Here is a 17,550-nt window from a genome sequence, read left to right as displayed (position 1 = left end):
CTTCACGTTAGCTCCGTGTTCGTGACTGGAAACACTCACTGTTTAAATTTGTAAGGCACTACAGAAAACGTTTTGTTGGCCAATAAAGGTTTTATCAGCACTTAAGAAACAGCAGGAGATGGGATTGTGTGGACACAACAGCATTCCTTTTCAGTTATGTAAGATATGGGACGGAAGGGAGTTGCCCATGGTTCTTCTGCAAGAGTCAGTTTAAGGAAATGCTCCTCTTCCAAGTGTAAATTAACAAAGACCTGTAATAAAGCATACTTTGCCAAACAAATTCACATCCCCCTGAAGAGACCTTTTTAAGGCATGACTTCCATCCTAAAAGTTTCTCCGAGAAAGACATTTTAATATGTGCACTATCTATCCAAGTTTTACGTTTGTCCCAAGGTGAAGAGTGAGTCATAGTTTGAAAGTCTCAGTAGGCTCTTGTTTTGTTCTAATTGTTTTCTTTTACCCAGCATACTTTGTGTGTGCCATATCTGCTACCCACATGCACTTCAAAATGGAAATTATAGATGCCTGCAGAAGTGGAAGGTGTTTTTGTTAACATGACAGGGCTTGTTAACTGTAATGTGTGAAGAGCAGACAGACAGTCCTGAGCCTACTAAAACCTCTGTCCCAGAACATTTAAACCATTAGTACTATATTTCATGGAATCAAAGGTGGTATGTTCGACCAGGACATCTGGAATGTTACTGAACAATACAGTCATGTGGCTTCTCTAAAGATTAACCAAATCACTCTCAGTGATCACTTGTGCTTCAGTCAGTTTTAAGTCATGAAAACACTCAACGACAACTAAGAAAACTAACTGTTATTAAGGCATGAGTGAGAGGATTTTAACTTACCTGATTTACTAAATTCAGACAGTTGTCTCATACTCCTGACGCGGTTTGATCAGATGTGTTTAAAGTATCTCCAGAGTTCAGAGTCTTCCCATGATTCCAAGTGCTATGGTCTAAAGGTGAGAAAGCTGATAGTCTCATAAGGCATGGTTACCATGGTAATGCTAGTCAGAATGGCAGGTGTGTATGTTAAGCAGTTAGAAGTTTTCTCCTTTTTGCAGTTTGTCTGGTTTTCCTGTTCCTTGTTTCCCTCTCTTCTGACCTAATGGCTTAGTGTGTTTGCCCAGCAGTGATCTCAAATACATTCCTGTTCTCACATGCTTTCCAAACTGAGGCAGTTAATCTTGTGGGCTACACCCTTTACCTGAGGAGGAGGGCTGCACACCTTAGCACTTGTTCTCTCTCTCTCTCTCTCTCTCTCTCTCTCTCTCTCTCTCTCTCTCTCTCTGTGCGTGCGTGTGCGTGTGCGTGTGTGTATGTGTGCGTGCTCGTGTTTGTGTTCCCTGCTCATCCTGGGAAAGTCTGACTGGGCATATCCACATGAGGCAAAACAGTAACTAAAATGGTAACTAATCTCCCTGTCATTGTGTCCTCCATGCTGTGTGTTGATTTCCTGTTCTCTGTAAGCTCTGTTAAGACCCTCTGAGCCCAAGCAAAGAAAGTTTCTGGATGACTGGAGGAGAATACACACAGTATCATATTAGAGCAGTCACTCGTGCTGGGACACGTATGCACAGGATTGCATATGAAGCACAAGTTTTTGTCAACGTGTAGGTTTCTCAGCTCTCACGCCCACTTGCAGTTTTTGATTTTAGTTTGTGATTCATATTGCAAACCTTTTTTCCCCCTGAATTTGTAGGAAGAACATTTAGCTTGTCACGCAATGGTTTACCAGGCGTGCTTTTGCAAACAGCCGTTATAAACAAAATAGATTTAGTTCAATCGAAATGCCCTGTTTTCTTTTCTTACCGCATAAGGACACCACTCCAGCTTAAGGGATGAGGTAGAGGAGTCTCTGACACTAAAATATGTTAAGCTGAAGGATCACTATTGCACACTTATGTTGTTAAAGCATGGTGATGGTAGATTTAAACAGTCAGCTAAAACCAGTTAGTCGAATAGTCAAGCCCAAAAAGATTAGTAGATCTTTGAGTAAAAAGTTCTGGGAGAGATTGGGTAAAGTCAGCGGCAATGCAGCGCAGGACAATGCAGCCTGTTCCATTCTCAGTGAACTAATATCAACAAAACGTTGTGTTCTCAGAAAAACATCAGAATTTGAAAGGACATTAAGTGTTCCTTTTCTTTTACCTAGAGTATGCCTGATCTCTGTCCAAAGCCTCTGAAGTCTTGCAAATGTCACCAATAAACAACTGGCTGCCCTGCCTCTCATCCCCATCAAAAGTCATCTTCCACAGCTGTTATCACTCAAACAAATGAACTAATACCAGCTCTCATACCATTTATCTAAGCATGTTTACAGGAACTAAGAATTTCTATACCTCATTCTAATTCAACTTCATCTCTTCCCTTTCCTAGTACTGCTTTATGTCAAGTAAACGGCTTAATGTTAAAGCAAATAGGGTGGTTGGTGCTGTCATCACGACTGGGATCCCACCAGTCCATTTCACCCAGACGATCACCATGGTGTTGCTTTCATTTGACCCTTTGTTGGGCCTCTCAAGTTCAAGATTTCTGGATTTTTGTACATCGTCTGCTGCTTTGGTGTATGGATTTCACGTGAAATCTTCGGCTAGTTGCCTCAGCCTAGATACGTACTGTTTTTGTTGTTTCTGGAAAAGACATCTGAATACCAAATTTAAGTTTTATGTATTGCATGTTCACATAAACAGAAACAACAAGATCCGTTTGGTTGGGGTCTTGCCATGAACAATACTGTTAATGCAGGCCAGCTTAACCTACACACCACTGAATTTTTTCTGTAACTGAATGTCAGCTTTAACGTTCCATATGAGATGAGCCATTGTCAAGCTTGAAAGCACAGTTCAAAATAAATGTACCTGATGAAGGAGGTCAGCTTCGATACGGCTACATATAATAATGCTACTTGATCATTTTTTTGAATGTTTTTTGTTGAATTAATGTTAGCTGGTGGCACACCAATCTGAGTAATGTTTATTTGTTTTATTGCTCCTCTATCTGAGCTTTCAACCTAAACATTTTGCAGATTATGAGAATATCATAATAGATAGATAGAATAAATGAACACTTATACTGAGGAATAGCAGCCTTTGTATGAATTGGTCAACAGGAATGTAAACAAATGTGTGAATACTTTAATTTCACTACATTTTATCTTATCATTGAAATTTCTTGAAGATTTGTTCTGTACATTTGGCAAATCTGGTTTCTAGTGAATGAGATTTTTTTTCACCCCATATTATATGTTACAGCCTGGGCCACATCACATTACATGTGTGTACATATTGGAGATGGTGAGTGTGTACTTGTACAAGAATACCTTAATAGGTTTAGGTCCATTTTGCTTGTTGATTTAGTACTTTCTATTATATGACTGACAGGGATAGTGTTTGCTACTTTCTTTATTGGAAGCATGCATGAGTTTTAATATTCAACTTTCAGTATGCATTTTGAAATCATAAACTTCAATGACTTTTAAATCACACAACATGTTTACAGTATCCAATTCTAAGATTCAAGACACAAAGGCCTAGAACTATACATTACAAAACCATTCACCAGGCATCTCATCTGGTGTGATTTCATTTTTGATAACAGAGGTCTTTGGGCCATATAGTTAAATACCTTCAATGAGCTTTAAGTGGTAATTTTACTTCTAATGTAATTGAGCGATGATGATACTTTAACTTGTAGAGCATTGCGTGCATCAGTTATTCTGTGGTAATCTCATATGGTTTTGGCAAAAAGAAAACTCAAGGGTATGAAAAACATTTTTGGATAAAGAAAGATAAATGGTAAAAACTACACTTCATACAGTTTAAGGGAAGTGTGATAACTTTCTGTACTATGAATGTTAATACATCACATGACAGTTGTCTTTATGTTAACTTCACTGCCAAACACAAAATGTAAATCAGAAGTCAAACTCCTATATCCACACTAATGGATATCCTGTTACTGTTTGTGTTTATGCCTCAGGATTTATGTTGACGTTGATGCTTGTGATTGTCAGAAGACGACTGGTGTGCGCTCTCTCTCTCTCTCCTTATGATGTTTGGTGCTTTTGATTTTTATTGATGACATCAGTTCCGAACCAGATGAAAAAAGTTCCATTTGATGTAATTACAGTTTTTCAATGTTGTTTTAATATGCGTTTTCTGAGTATCAAAGGACATTTCATTTTGTGGACATTGCCTTTGATCTATGTTCCGCTCCATCAAGGACGTGTTTGTAAGAAGGGGCTTTTTTAGTGTGTATGTAGCAGGAAATGAGTATGCATGCACCAAAAGTGCATGTAGTAGCACTGTCTGGCCAGAGAAATGCTACATTCATCCATCACAAAGAGAGATGCCAGAACACTGGAGTCCTCATATATCAACATCTATTACTCTTTCATATTGTTTATTTCCTCTCCTTTAAGAAGTTCCAAAGGCTCCTTCCCTGTCCAGACACAACCCAAACATCGTGTTTCCCTCTCTCACTCTTTGTCTGTCTCTCTCCATTATTCCCTCTACCTCATCCACAATGGAGTGTCCAGTTACGCCCCATTGTGTAGTTTGCATTTTTAAACTATTTATACTTCACCCATTTTGCCACCGTCATGCTCTTTTCTTTTGCATCATCAGAACGGTTGGTGGAATAGAGTTTTGGCGTGTTTGTTGTGGGGCCAGGTGCAGAGGTTAGGCTCCTTACCCCACACTTAGCTTTCCTCTCCATTCATCAACAAAGTGGAGGAAGTAAGTTAGGAGCTACTATACAAACAGTGCATGTTTAATGCAGTAATCAGGATGTTGTGTTTTGAAACAAAGGCAAAAGAGACCCCACCACACACACACTCACACTGATACACACACACGCACACACATACACACATCTTCTCATATGGGAGCACTTGTGTATTTGTCAGTACTCACCACTTGATTTTTCTCTTTTTCAGAAAGCCTCCCACTTCCCAGGGGTTGTAGTTTCATTCTGTGCTCTGCTGTAGACTTGCGTGTTGCTGGTGTTTGTATGAATTAGCAGGAAGGCTGAAGATTGAGTGATGCTTTTACATACCTCTCATGGTCATAATGATTTCTAAATAAGAATTTTGCTCTCGTTAATCACTGTGGCCACAGTGCACACACAACCAGATGAGAAAATAAATCAACTTCTGTAACCAAAGTGAAAGCAGGCTGTCTCGCACAGGGACCAAGTTAGAAGAGGCTCCGTTTTTTCCATTTTCTCTTTGGCCGCACTGGATTCATCTAGAATAGAGTTATTCAGACAAGCCCACTTTGCATTCTTTATTTTAACATTATGTGAAATGGTATGGCACGTCACCTCCATGCATTTTTCTTGCTTCATCATTGTCTGAGTAGCCACACTAATGTAAGCAGCCATCGGTAATCTTTCACATCAGCAGAACAGAATAGGACATTGTAGATATTATGATGTATCTCTAGTTTCTTTGGCCCCAAATTGATTGGAGTGCTGCCAAATACAACATAAAAGCTTAAAAGCTTTGCTTCATGCAATGTCTTACCTCTGTACAGTTCAGATGGTTCAGTAAATTTAGTATTCTCAAAGCATTGTATTGATCAGTTTTAGACCATGGGATTAGGCTGTTGTTTTGTGTCTTTTCTTCTGTGGCTCAGAACTCCAAAACGTATCGCCAGTTACAAAACACAAATATGAAAGAATAGACAAACAAACAGAGAAAACACAATGACAAAAAGGAAACACAAAAGCATAAAAAAGAATCGGGAAAGCACAGAAAAAGTGGCAACACAGCAGTAAGTGAGACAAGAGCTGCTCAAACATTTTATAAAACACTGTGTTTCAGGAGCAATCGCTACAGAAGTTTTCAGTCTTAGTGGAAATAAGGCAAAGACAGAGAAATGTCTCAGAAAAACTTTTTATTTATGTTGATCCGAGACTCGTGTCAGTAAGATCAAAACTGGACTGAACTACTTTCAACAACAGTGAATGGACAACATCCTGACACTGCACTGCAATCCGGTGCAATAATTTGTTTCCAGATTATCTTAATTTCCTGTTCTTCAATATGTTCCTAGTTTCACACACCTGCACATACACCGTGTTCTAGAGTCTGAGTAACCGTGGAGACACATCATTGTGATCCTGGAGCTGGGGGGAATGAGTGGCATTCTCATTCTTTGTTATTCAGCCTGGCAGTAGTGTGGGATGATGATGTCATCCGTTCTGCCCCAGATTTTTTGTTGTGTTGTCTGCTATTAGTGGTTAGTGGTTTTGTTTCCCACTGTCTCTTGCATGTTTATCTGAAACATTGTCTGGAATTTTGATTCAATACACGACACCCCGCATCTTTTACATTAGCCCACTCATGAGCCCTTGATTAGTTTCCTACCCAGTCTCCATTAATGACACATTGTCAGGACAGAACTACTTTAAAACTGTGAACAGGGAGAAAATGTAATGCCAGAAAGTGTCAACTGTTCCATTTCAAAGACAGTCACTTTTGAATGTAAGTGAACTTGGGTCAGTATTTCTACTCACCCACCTTGATTTCACTCCGTTGGCTGGTGTTCACTTGGGAATTGCATTCATTCATTTACTCTGGTAAAATTACTGAGGACTGATTGTGACTAGCCGTGACTACTATTATTTCTATGGCAGTGTTAACGTAACTGCTCTGTGTGAAACGATGGCAGTTAAATTTGCGTTCTGAATTCGTCCTTCTCCTTCATTAACTGCCATGTGTGATAAGACTGCACACAGCCATTGTTTGTGTGACAATAAAGATTTGGCAGATTGAATAGACTGTGTGTAGATTACAGTCTTTATGTCACAAAGTGTTCAGCAGAGGCTGGTTTGGAACTGAGCTTTTGATGGGGTGAGGAGCATGAGTGCTCTAATCTTCCATTTGGCTGTGGACTCTTTTGTTTGGGTATAATTGAAGATGCAACAGTTCTTTGCTCACTTAATTGAGTTTGCGTGATATTTCATGGTTACACACTGAATGTGCGTTTGAGCTCACATGAGTGGAATGCTAATCACATCCCCTCTCTGCTCTCCTTCTCTCTACTTTACTCCTCCTTTACCCCAATCCCCACCTCCTTTTTTCACTCACCCCATGCACATGGATGCTGGAGACCCTATCATCTCTTTCAGATGGTTCATCTCACAAAAGCTAGTCTCTCCCTCGCTCTCGGCCAGCTCTAATAGTGAAACATGGTGGGCAGGAGCTGTGGGAAGATTCCTGGGTTCAGTTTGTGACCTGTAGAAGACCTATAGTACAGTACTACAGTATGCTTACTCTGTATTTACTGGTGGTAATGGTGCTACCTACCCAAATAATTGCACAGTTTTTAATGTAAAAAAAAAATAATAATAATAAAAACAGTACCTCAGACTTTTGCTTGATAACAAATATTTATTAAAAATAATTTCTGCTGGGAATTCATGTGACCACACTCAGGAAAAAAATGACACATCTCCATCTAAAAATAAGGCCTTCATTTTTTTTAAATGAAAGATATCTAATGTTATTTTTATTTGAGTTATATGTTCAGTTTATTACTTCTGTGGTTGTACTATATTTTGCCTGCTGGGGATTTTTGCTTTTCAGTTACTGTCCTCTTTGTAATGATGTTTTTCAGTTTTTTTTACAATTCACATCACTTATTTGTATAGAGAGCATGAACATTATTCACACAGAGTTGCGTTTTGTGGGGCCTGACAGAATGAATCTCCTAGCGCTTTGTCATGTATCTAATTGAATCCCATTCCTGTGCTGGAAGTGTTCTGTGACACTAGTACCAAAACGACCTTTACTGTGGTGGACTTTTTTCTTTCCCATATCAAATGCAAGCGGTTGTGTAATTATAACTGATTGTCTCACATAACCATTTACCTTAAACTCACATACTGTCCACTTGGTAAGTTTTTTGGGTTTTTTTTTTTGTCGTTAATACAGAAAATTTTTCAATACCAAAAGTGAGAAAAAATAATTGTGGTTTCTCTCTCTCTCACTCTCTCTCTCTCTCTCTTTTTCTTTTCCTCTTCCCTTCTCTCTCCTTGAGAGAGAGGGATAGAGAGAGTGTGTGTGTGTGTGTGTTGGCTTTGTGAGTGCTTTGTCTGACCAGCTGTTTGGCTGTTAGCCTATGGCAGACATACACAGACCCTTCCTGGTATTTTAATGGCTCCTCCTTAACATGAGATTCCAGACAGACCAATCCCAGGTCTGGTTTTAGACCTAATGAGCAACCCACGGCTGTTTACAGGTCATGCACAAAGAAACTCAAGGGCAGTGTGGGGCAATAGGAATTTTTTTTAAAATTCAGCTTGTTAATATCTGTAGTTTTATGACTTGCAGAGAAACAAAATACCTAAAATAGCTAAAATTAGCCACTTTGTTTGTTTATTATCAAAAGAACATCAGCCAGCCCAAAAATGACTTGCACTGGGTGAATGGACAAGCAAATTACCATCCTAGTTCAGATGTTACTTATTTGCAGTTATTTAACCACATGTATTTGGCATTAAAACAATCACACACACACACACAGATACAAACACAAAAGACAACCTGGACCAGCACAACATTTGTCTACTTTTATTTGTCATGGTTAGACATAGCAATACTATTGAATCTTGTCTTTTCCGCTGGATATATGTGCATTGTAGTTTCCTTGTGGTTTCTTTAGTTTAAAGAAAAGTCTTTGAGGTTTTGCGTGTCTTTCTCCACAGAGTTCTCTGAGCAGTGAGCGAGACTATGAGAGTGTGGTGCTGATGAAGATGAGGCAGGCAGCAGAACGACAGAGGCTGATTGAAGAGATGAAACGAGAGGATGAGGAAGCAGCGGAGAGCTGACATCACTATAGGATTGCTCCACTCATCTCATCAACTAAAATTCAAATACTGCGATTTTTTTTTTCTTAAAGAATGTTTTGTTCAATAAATGTATTTTGTTCTTTAACTCTATAAAACTGAAAAAATGTTTTTTTGTGTGTCATCTGGAAATCAAAGCTTGTGCATCAATGAATTTGGTATCAATTAAAAAAATGTGACACAAAACATCTGATTTTTGTGTATATTTGCACAGCCTCATGGTCAGCTCCCATATCAGCACAAATGACCACAAACCAGCATGACTGTCATAAAACTGAATCATCACAATGACTGTGTCCATTATCTGAGAGACAAGGGCCTTGTGGAGAATAATACAGTGTTTCCACAAAGACTAAATCAAAAACAGGTGGTAAAAACAACACTGGTCCACACTATCTGAGGTGCAATCTTTTGAACCTTGTTCTAAATGCACACTAAAATAAAGTGCAATACTTGTTGATGCAATGATTCCTCATCAATTTTGTACAAAAAAAAAATCTTTTAAAAAAATGTTATCTGGTGCTCTTTCTGTATTCTTGCACCTTCCAACATCTACCTCCTAAGAGGGGAGATTAGTTTCAATTTTATCGCTTAAGACACTGTCAGGAATAATAGGTTTGCTAGTAAATTATCAGTTAAGACCCTTTGATTCTTACTTTTTTCTGAAATATTTCACTGAATAAGTACATAAATAAATTACTAAAAATAACAAAAAACATGGCTTATCAAATTTGTCTTTGGCCTACAAGCTATAGGTGACCAAATTCATCATGAAAGTCACAATCAGTCCATTCCCTCACATTTCACAGTGTTGGTCCATGTGTTGCCGCAAATGTGTACTGGCAACCTTAAAATGTAACTTGTGCTGTAGGACTCTGATGGAATCATGCACTTACCACTGTTTGTCAGCCTGGTGTTACCTGTACTGCGTTTCAAACGATGGCACTCTATCTCTGCTGTCATAAAACTTCCTCCTTTGAATTTCAGAGGACCATAGCAAACTACCTTATTAATACCAAAAATAAACAATTGCAGTATTTGCATACAGGGATTTTCCTCCATTTAAGGATGATTACATAAAATAATCAACCAACTTACGAAATGTCTTTCTCTGAATTCAATCCCTTGGGACCTTTTGCGTCTTGTTTTATGTTTTCCATCCTGATGAGTTCATAGTCAGCTTTCACTAACACAGTCTTCCCCTCTGGTTTTGGGAAGGATGTTGCAACTATATTTTAATTGTTTGTTTTTTATTGAAATGTCATTTAAAATATAACAGAGTCATTATTGTTTACCGTATACAAACTTTTATATCCACTGTCATCGTCTGTAATTTAGACTCCTAAGTCACTGCTCAATTCAAAGAAGCAATACACATAGACATCTCATTTCCTGTCTGCTCTATTGCCGTTACACTATGCCCATCTGCAGTGGAAACCATCTGCTCCACTTCTCTTCCCCTCCATCCATCTCTTCATGTATCTCCTCCAGCTGAACACACCCATCACATGGCTCTGTTTACTAATGTGGCCTTCTTGGAAAGAAGCTGAGACACAGAGCCTGTCCAAATTACAACACAGGAAATACAATTACATCCCCCAGCCCAGAGACACACAGATGGATGCATGTGCCAAACCAGCAGCATAGCCAGCATGATAATGAAGAAGGAATATACTCACTATCACCCTCTTTCTTCTCCTTCCTTCCTCCTGCCCTTCCTCTTTCTAACCATCTAATCAGCATCTTGTTATCCCTTCATTGTTAAAGCTGGCAGTCCCATAAATAGGTAAAGGCAGACTTGGAACCCTCAAGTCAAGCAACACATGTTACAGCCCATTAATGTCAAAACACTACAACTACTGCCAAGTCACAGTAACAGTCTAAATAACAAGAGTTTGATGAAACCAACCAAACAGACAAATCTCAGAATTGTATTTGCATGCGGCACTGCCTGTCTGGAACTAAGCTGGGTCTAGAATCAAACCACTGAATTAATATGCCTATTACCTTTCAGCCTGAAAACCTAATGGAGTGGTAACAAAAGGACTCACATAGTGAGTAAAAAAACATGCAGAGAAACCAGACAGAGAGGACTATTAGTTAGACAGCTAGATAAAGCACTGTGCTCAGATGTTTCTGAGTATTAAGCAATTTGAATTATACATCTCATTTCTCAAACTTAACTGCTTGTGGTGACAAAACTGTAAGGCACAAATCTGATGTGCCTGAATCCGAAGTATCTCATTATTCAACAAAATCTGCTGTGAAGCAAGTTAATGTTGTTTTAGCCTGGCCTCATGCCTTTGGCATTTGTTTCAATGAAGCATTTTCAGTCACTTTTGAGAGAAAACTACACCCTGGTTGAGAATCAGTTGAGCATTTCTCCACTGATAATTACATTCCTTGTGTTTAACTTCTGACGATAACCAGAGTAGGATTTGATTTGTGTCCTTTCCTGCTGACAGTCTGAAGCACTGGGAATCATCTTTCAGATCCTTTCTGCTCTATAATGAACAGTGGTACAATGTCAGTGGATATGCAGTTTATGTTTTGTTTCAGATTTATGAGTGTAACAGACCAACTAAAAAAAACCAATCATGTTTAAATTGATAATTTTGTCTTTGGAGAGTGAATAAAGTGGATAAGACAGTAAAATGGGAGGTTAACACAATGTACTAAAATAAGTGGAAGAAATTAAAGTAAACATGACATGGTTGACTGGACTGTGAACCGAGAGTGATCGGTTATTGGATGCTGTGTCCACATTCCACGTCCCACATAAAAGAGCAAAAACAGCCAACACAATGGTATACCTACACATTAGATACAAGAGAATAGAGCATTCCACTCAACTGAATTTAATCTGCAAAGACAGTAGGTGAACATAATTTTAAACAAAATAAGGTGACCAAAATTAAGTGTTTCCCGGGAAACAAGTTTTCATTTCTGTAGCTCTTGCTACAAAGTTCTGTTATTAAAAGAAATTCAAAATATTTTAGTACAATAGTCATTTTTATTTTAAATCAGATTACTCCATATGAGCATACATACATAAAGTACTCAGGAAAACACAGTCAATACATGCATTAAAAAAAGTAATGAGAGCTAAATGCCACAAAAAAAAAACCTCCAAAAAGTTGAGGTCCCAGTGAAAAGGACGGATCTGAATGAACGGAGGGAATGAGCAAACTCAACATGGACTTCAGCCTCATGCCCTAATAACACACTGGGTTAAGTGCAGTTTACTCAGAGAGGCTCCACAATAACACTGCAACATGAGATGATACAGTTCTGTACTTTCAAAGGATTTTCTCAATTTTTGTGTCCAAGTGGTGTGGACAATGTCACAGAGGTACATTAAATATTACTAATTCGTTGCTGTTTTTTTTTTTTTTTTCCGGGGGTTGATAAGTGATACAAATGCATTTAGGTCCACTGCAAAATGTGCAAACACAATAACATAAACCAATAAAGAACATTAGTACTGGTTTACTGTAAATAAATAATTTTAAAATTTTTAATATTCTTTATTTATAGTTTTTGACATACTTAACACACCTGTGTATGAACAAGCAGAAATGTTCATTCTACCTATTCTAGTTCCTAATTCAGAAGGCAGCAGTTGTCATTACAAGTGTGTAAGAACTACACATAGACTGCATGTCACTCTGTGATAATTATGTCACAACAAAGAAAGGAACCCCTGCTTTTGAGAAGGTTTAAGAGAATGCATGCCATTGGAATGCTATACATCCTACAAAATTCTAGATGCCCTGCAATGGGATTTTGATAGGATTAAATTTTAAGATTGTCTAAGTAAACCGCTAACACAAAGCTGAGATGAACACTGCAGCTGGACCAAGACCAATCTCAGTTCTTATTCATACTTCCTCCAACTCCTTATCACACTGTGGTAATCAGAATCAGTCCGATACAAGATGGAAAGTTTTGATTCCTCAGACTCTGTGATGCTTTGTAAAGTGGAATAATGCTTTGTACCACTTGTGCCAGTTCAATACTATTTTACCTCATACTTAGTTGATACAAGTTGATTGAGTTGAGTCTTCCAGACAGTAGTGAGGTCAGTACACAGATAAATCCAGCAAAAGAACTCAATGAATTATTTGTTTGTAACTTAAAACAATACAGATTAACAGTAACCTAACCAATAACATACAATATTTTATTGCATAAATCAATTTACTTGCGTAAGAATTTTTTTTATACATTTGTGCACAGAAGGACCTACTAGAATGATGCTCTTTTATTACAACTCAAGTGGACGAAAGGGCATAGATACAAAAATCAGAGGTCTGATTCCCTTATTTAAATGCTCGTATGTACAGCGTTGGCTTTACCTTTTTCATGACCTTGGTTGTTGTGGTTACAGAGATTTCTATAAAGTTGCCAATCAGGTCACATGGTCTCCTTGTGCAGGCACCACACAAGCGTTTGACCAACACCTGTCATACTGACAACGCGGTAGCCAATCTTCTCCAGTTTGTCCAGAACCAATCGGGGCGGCTCATCCACATGGTACTCTGAACTGCAGGACAAACAAACACACACACACACACACACAGTTTTTAATCTAACAGTGGGTAAAAAGGGTCTCAAACTCTGTAGACACAACTGGGAAAACAACCAAATGGTAAGTAATGGCTTCAGTAGTCCAAATATTTCTATTCAATATGTCCCCTTATACACCTCCCTATTTTTTTTGCCAAGTTTGTAGTAGATACACACAAACAAAGGGTTCTCAAACTTTATTGTAACTTGTTAGCACTCCACTTTTGGTTTCCTTACAGGTTTAATTTGAACTGCTGAAAATCTGACTGACTAAACCACTGATATTTCTTCCCAAACTGCAGCATTCATCTTAATGGACTCAGCTTTTCTTGTAATGCTGCTCTGATCTTCTTAGCAGAATCTGACACATTTTCCTGTACATTACATGCAAGTATGTAAACTTGCTGATTATATGCAGTAAATGAGATAAGTTAAGTAGACATCATTTTTAATGAAAATGAAAGTCTCAAAGTTTTTTCACACAGCCATCAATTTACCATGCCTCCTATAACTTTACAACGTTATCATAAGTAATCTTACAAGTTGTTTCCAAGCATGGTGGTTTTCCTGGCTCCCAAGTAGCTCATGATAGTCGGATCAGAATACTCATCCCCCACCATAGTGGGCCCCGTCTCCTGAAAAAACACATGGTCTCCACTGTAACTCTGCTCAGAGTCTATGAACCTATGCACTACTAACATTATGTCTGTTCTGCTGAAATTGTAGTGTTTTGCATTCTGTGAAATAAATGTTGACCAACACCCACAGAATTCTTATGTTTTGATACTGCAGTATGAACTGACATGAGATGTGAAATTTGACTTAAATAACTGTCAAATGGATTTCACAGACAATAAAAATGTGGTGTTCCCCATCCAAGCAGAAACCTAGAGAAACTCAAGAAACATGTTATCAGAAATGATCTCATGTTTTTCTTGTATGATTTCCTTTTTGTGTGTTAACATATGCTTCACAATTCTTTCAAGCAAATTACTACTTATCAAATATAAAGGCCTATATGCTAAACCATTTTGAGGGGGGGAAAAAACATAATAAGAATAAGAGTAATGGCATCAAGTAATGGCATCAAGTCTGATAGCTGCAAAATCTGCATCCTAACTTACATTCTCTAAGTAAATTTTACTATTTAACATTTTGCTGTTTCCAACCAATGTTTGACAGACACGAGTCATTCCGAGTTCTTAACTCTTGTCATAGGGTGCTATCTGGACTATACAAACGCTAATGTTTCTTTGATCAATGTTTTGTTCACGAAAAATGCCTCTACCCTCGGAGACTGGATGAATACACACAACTGCTATCCCATAATTACTTGCAAACGGTCAACGATTTTAAATATCCAGGAGTAAGACACATTTTTGCGAATGAGCTTACCTTTCAACAAACTATAGTTTTCATTTTGATATCAGAGCACGTCCCCACTTTTTGTGAAACACATTACGTGTTGTTTGTTACATCAGCTAACTAATCTGAGACGTTTCTCTATTACAGAACACATGCAGTGATTTATGTCCCTGTTCCAATGTGTTTATCTGTTACTTAGCTCCTTATTGATAGCTTAGTATGACTATAGCTGTACGGGACTATGCTAATGTGATATTTTGATCAAAGCGCGCAGCATGACGGAACGGGTTTAGGATACACACCAACCGTATCTGTGTGCTGATGAGAACGTAGGGCATGTTGGGTTACAGACGTTTTTCTCCGATTATTCTCTAAGGAACTGATGTTTTTGTAGCGATAGTCTTCTCTCCGACCCGCGTTGTTGCTGACAACGTGCACAAAGTGCGTAAACACCCACCGCAATGGACCAATCAGGCTGCGCAAATTATCGTCACCGAGGCTGGCTCAATACGCGCTAAAACATTAGAAATGACCGACCGAAAGATCTCGCATTAGGAGACTGTTTTCAAACACTATTTCTTAGGAAACCCATATCTAACAGACTTAGCGTATCTAACATCCAGTGCTGCAACAATGTTCAGTATCAGTCACAGTATACGGTACTTCATGTGTTCTGTTGTATCCTTAACACATATATGACTACTGGTGAATAGACAGTTTTCTGAAATGTCACAACGACTGCATATTCATCACATTCATGTGTCAGTCGCTGTTACCGCTTTAGCTTTCGTGCAGAAGCCGAGCTGTCTTCATAAGAGAAAGAGACCTTTGAGGAGGGAGCCGCACACATATCACCAAATCCAGTCAGGTAGACTATGATGTTATCTTGATCCCACCACAGGTCTCCTTTATATGAAAAGAATTAGTGCGCACACGGAATTCGTCCTCTTACTATGCATCACAATACTACACATTTTGGTTGTTTCATTGCCTAGATGAGTTAGCTGCCGAACTGGGTTCCGCAAACTTGTAAGTATTTTCCCTTTAAACGTAAATCAGAGATGATGGCTATAAGTTTAATTTCCTTTACAGCAGTTTGTGAGTTTGTTATTTAGAGCAGTTGTAACCATCCATAAATGGGCGCTGCCTTTCTTGTGATCAGGGAAATGAAAGAGCACCTCAAAACATCGTCAGAAACCTGACAGCATTTATTGTTACTCTGGCAACACTGATTGCAGGATGAGTTTGGTACCTGTTAGTATTTCTGGGACAAAGTCTTGCAGGACCTTACTGCTGCTGTTAACAATCGTATCAAACGCTCAGTATACCCAGTTAGCTCAGTATACCCCTCTGCTACCCAAACACCCTCCGACTGTTACCTTCAATCACACACAGATATTCCTGCATTAACACGCAAAGTAAGTGCAAGTAAGCAAACAAACCACATCTTTCCATTAATGAGCTGAAGTTTGGTGCTAAAAAAAGCCTTCCTTTAGAATTAATCCTTTGTTTACATGAGCATTAATGTAATTTTAAAAGATCTGAAGCAGCTATCAACACCGATGAGAGGTATTGCCATAACTCACATAAACTTTTAGTTTTCAGAGTATTAAATTTCAATGACATGGTATAAATTAAGTTATTACTGACATGGAAGTTACACACTAAATAAAAAAGGTCTCCTGAAGCCATCCTGGATTGTTCATGTAACTCCTGCCTCATGTTGTTTCCTTTCCCCAAAGATACCTTGACTGAAGAAGAAATAGGCTAATCCAGTTAACTGAGCAGAGGTCATAAAACATGGGAAGTTGAAACCTTGAAAAGATCTTACTCAGAGCTAAGCTGTTTTCTCTCAAATATTCCGTTCTGATACTTTCCACTGGAAAGCAATTTTGTTGTTTTTGGCCTGGCTCAGGCCATTATCAGGATTATATTTTCTTCACAAATATTACACCTATATCACTCATTTACAATTAGTGTTGCACATTTGTTAATAGGTGCACAGGTGCTTCCAGTCAGCTTGAAAGAGAATTCACAAATTGAACAGCAGCTCTTGGCATAGATAAATCTCCACAGTGAATTCAGAAAAAAGGGGACAAAAAGCAGTGACTGTGCAATCGTAACCTTGGAAAAAAAACCTATAGCAGTTCTTCCCTTTCACTGTAAGGGAAACAAATCTCGGCATATCTTAACCCACAGAGAGTACAAAACTAACAACTTCAGCTACAGGCTCAAGAGAAAAGCAAAGGATGTCTTTGTTAACTGGTCAGATGAGTTCCCTTGGACTCCTGGCCAATTTAGAAGGTGTGGCGTTGCTGTTTTTTTTTTTATGGGGGGGGGGGGGGGGGGGGGGGGTAATATTTTAAGTGTGCAATTTTCCTCCAAATTATCCCAATTATTATGTTTGAAACATGCTAATGCCATTCCACTGTATCTGTGTAGCGACATCAAGCTGTATAGCATGCTTGGAAGAAAGAGTTGTTCACGTACCAGTAAGTGCAAATACTCTGGTGACAGCCTCCAATTAACCAAAAGTGAGAGGCGGAGGGAGAACGAGAGAGACCCTTGCTGACTCACTTGCCCCAGGGAACACAGCCACACAGCCAATTATATTCCTTTGGGCGCCCAGCCACAGTTGGCAAGTCTTGCATAAAGCAATTCCAACTGCAATGATTTACAATGTACATCTGCACTCTTGTGATACTATCTTAACCAGCTGTGTCACCTTGGTGGGAAAATTGTGGGATATTGG

At 38.7% G+C, this 17,550-nt stretch overlaps 2 protein-coding genes across 3 annotated transcripts in view; one reads left to right on the top strand and one right to left on the bottom strand.

Annotated features, from left to right (window-relative positions):
* Positions 1–8,891, top strand: part of dnajc17 (DnaJ (Hsp40) homolog, subfamily C, member 17) — a 34,185-nt gene extending 25,294 nt beyond the window's left edge. Inside the window, exon 11 of the mRNA XM_030783788.1 lies at positions 8,724–8,891. Coding sequence (XP_030639648.1) covers positions 8,724–8,846 — 123 coding nt within the window. The 3' untranslated portion in view covers positions 8,847–8,891. The remainder of the gene's footprint in view (positions 1–8,723) is intronic.
* A 2,994-nt stretch (positions 8,892–11,885) lies between these two features.
* gchfr (GTP cyclohydrolase I feedback regulator) lies at positions 11,886–15,224 on the bottom strand. Of its 2 annotated transcripts, none has more exons than XM_030780965.1 (3): positions 15,101–15,224; positions 13,974–14,068; positions 11,886–13,410 (listed from the first exon to the last, which is right to left on the bottom strand). In XM_030780965.1, exons 1-3 carry the CDS (start codon positions 15,134–15,136, stop codon positions 13,281–13,283), a joined length of 261 nt encoding a protein of 86 aa, XP_030636825.1. In that variant the 5' UTR covers positions 15,137–15,224; the 3' UTR covers positions 11,886–13,280. The 2 variants fall into 2 exon arrangements, with proteins under 2 accessions (XP_030636825.1, XP_030636826.1); XM_030780966.1 differs by having other exon boundaries at positions 13,974–14,065.
* Positions 15,225–17,550: the final 2,326 nt, after the last annotated feature.

Source organism: Chanos chanos, chromosome 1 (genome assembly GCF_902362185.1).
Source record: "Chanos chanos chromosome 1, fChaCha1.1, whole genome shotgun sequence".
NCBI classification, from domain to species: Eukaryota; Metazoa; Chordata; class Actinopteri; order Gonorynchiformes; family Chanidae; genus Chanos; species Chanos chanos.
This window is presented reverse-complemented; position numbering and strand designations above follow the sequence as displayed.

Coding starts and splice junctions, on each gene's coding strand:
- gchfr (XM_030780965.1), bottom strand. CDS start 15,136: ATGCCCTACGTTCTCATCAGCACACAGATACGGTTG. Junction 14,069..15,100: donor TCAGCACACAGATACGGTTG/GTGTGTATCCTA, acceptor GTGTTTTTTCAG/GAGACGGGGCCCACTATGGT. Junction 13,411..13,973: donor ACCATGCTTGGAAACAACTT/GTAAGATTACTT, acceptor TTTGTCCTGCAG/TTCAGAGTACCATGTGGATG.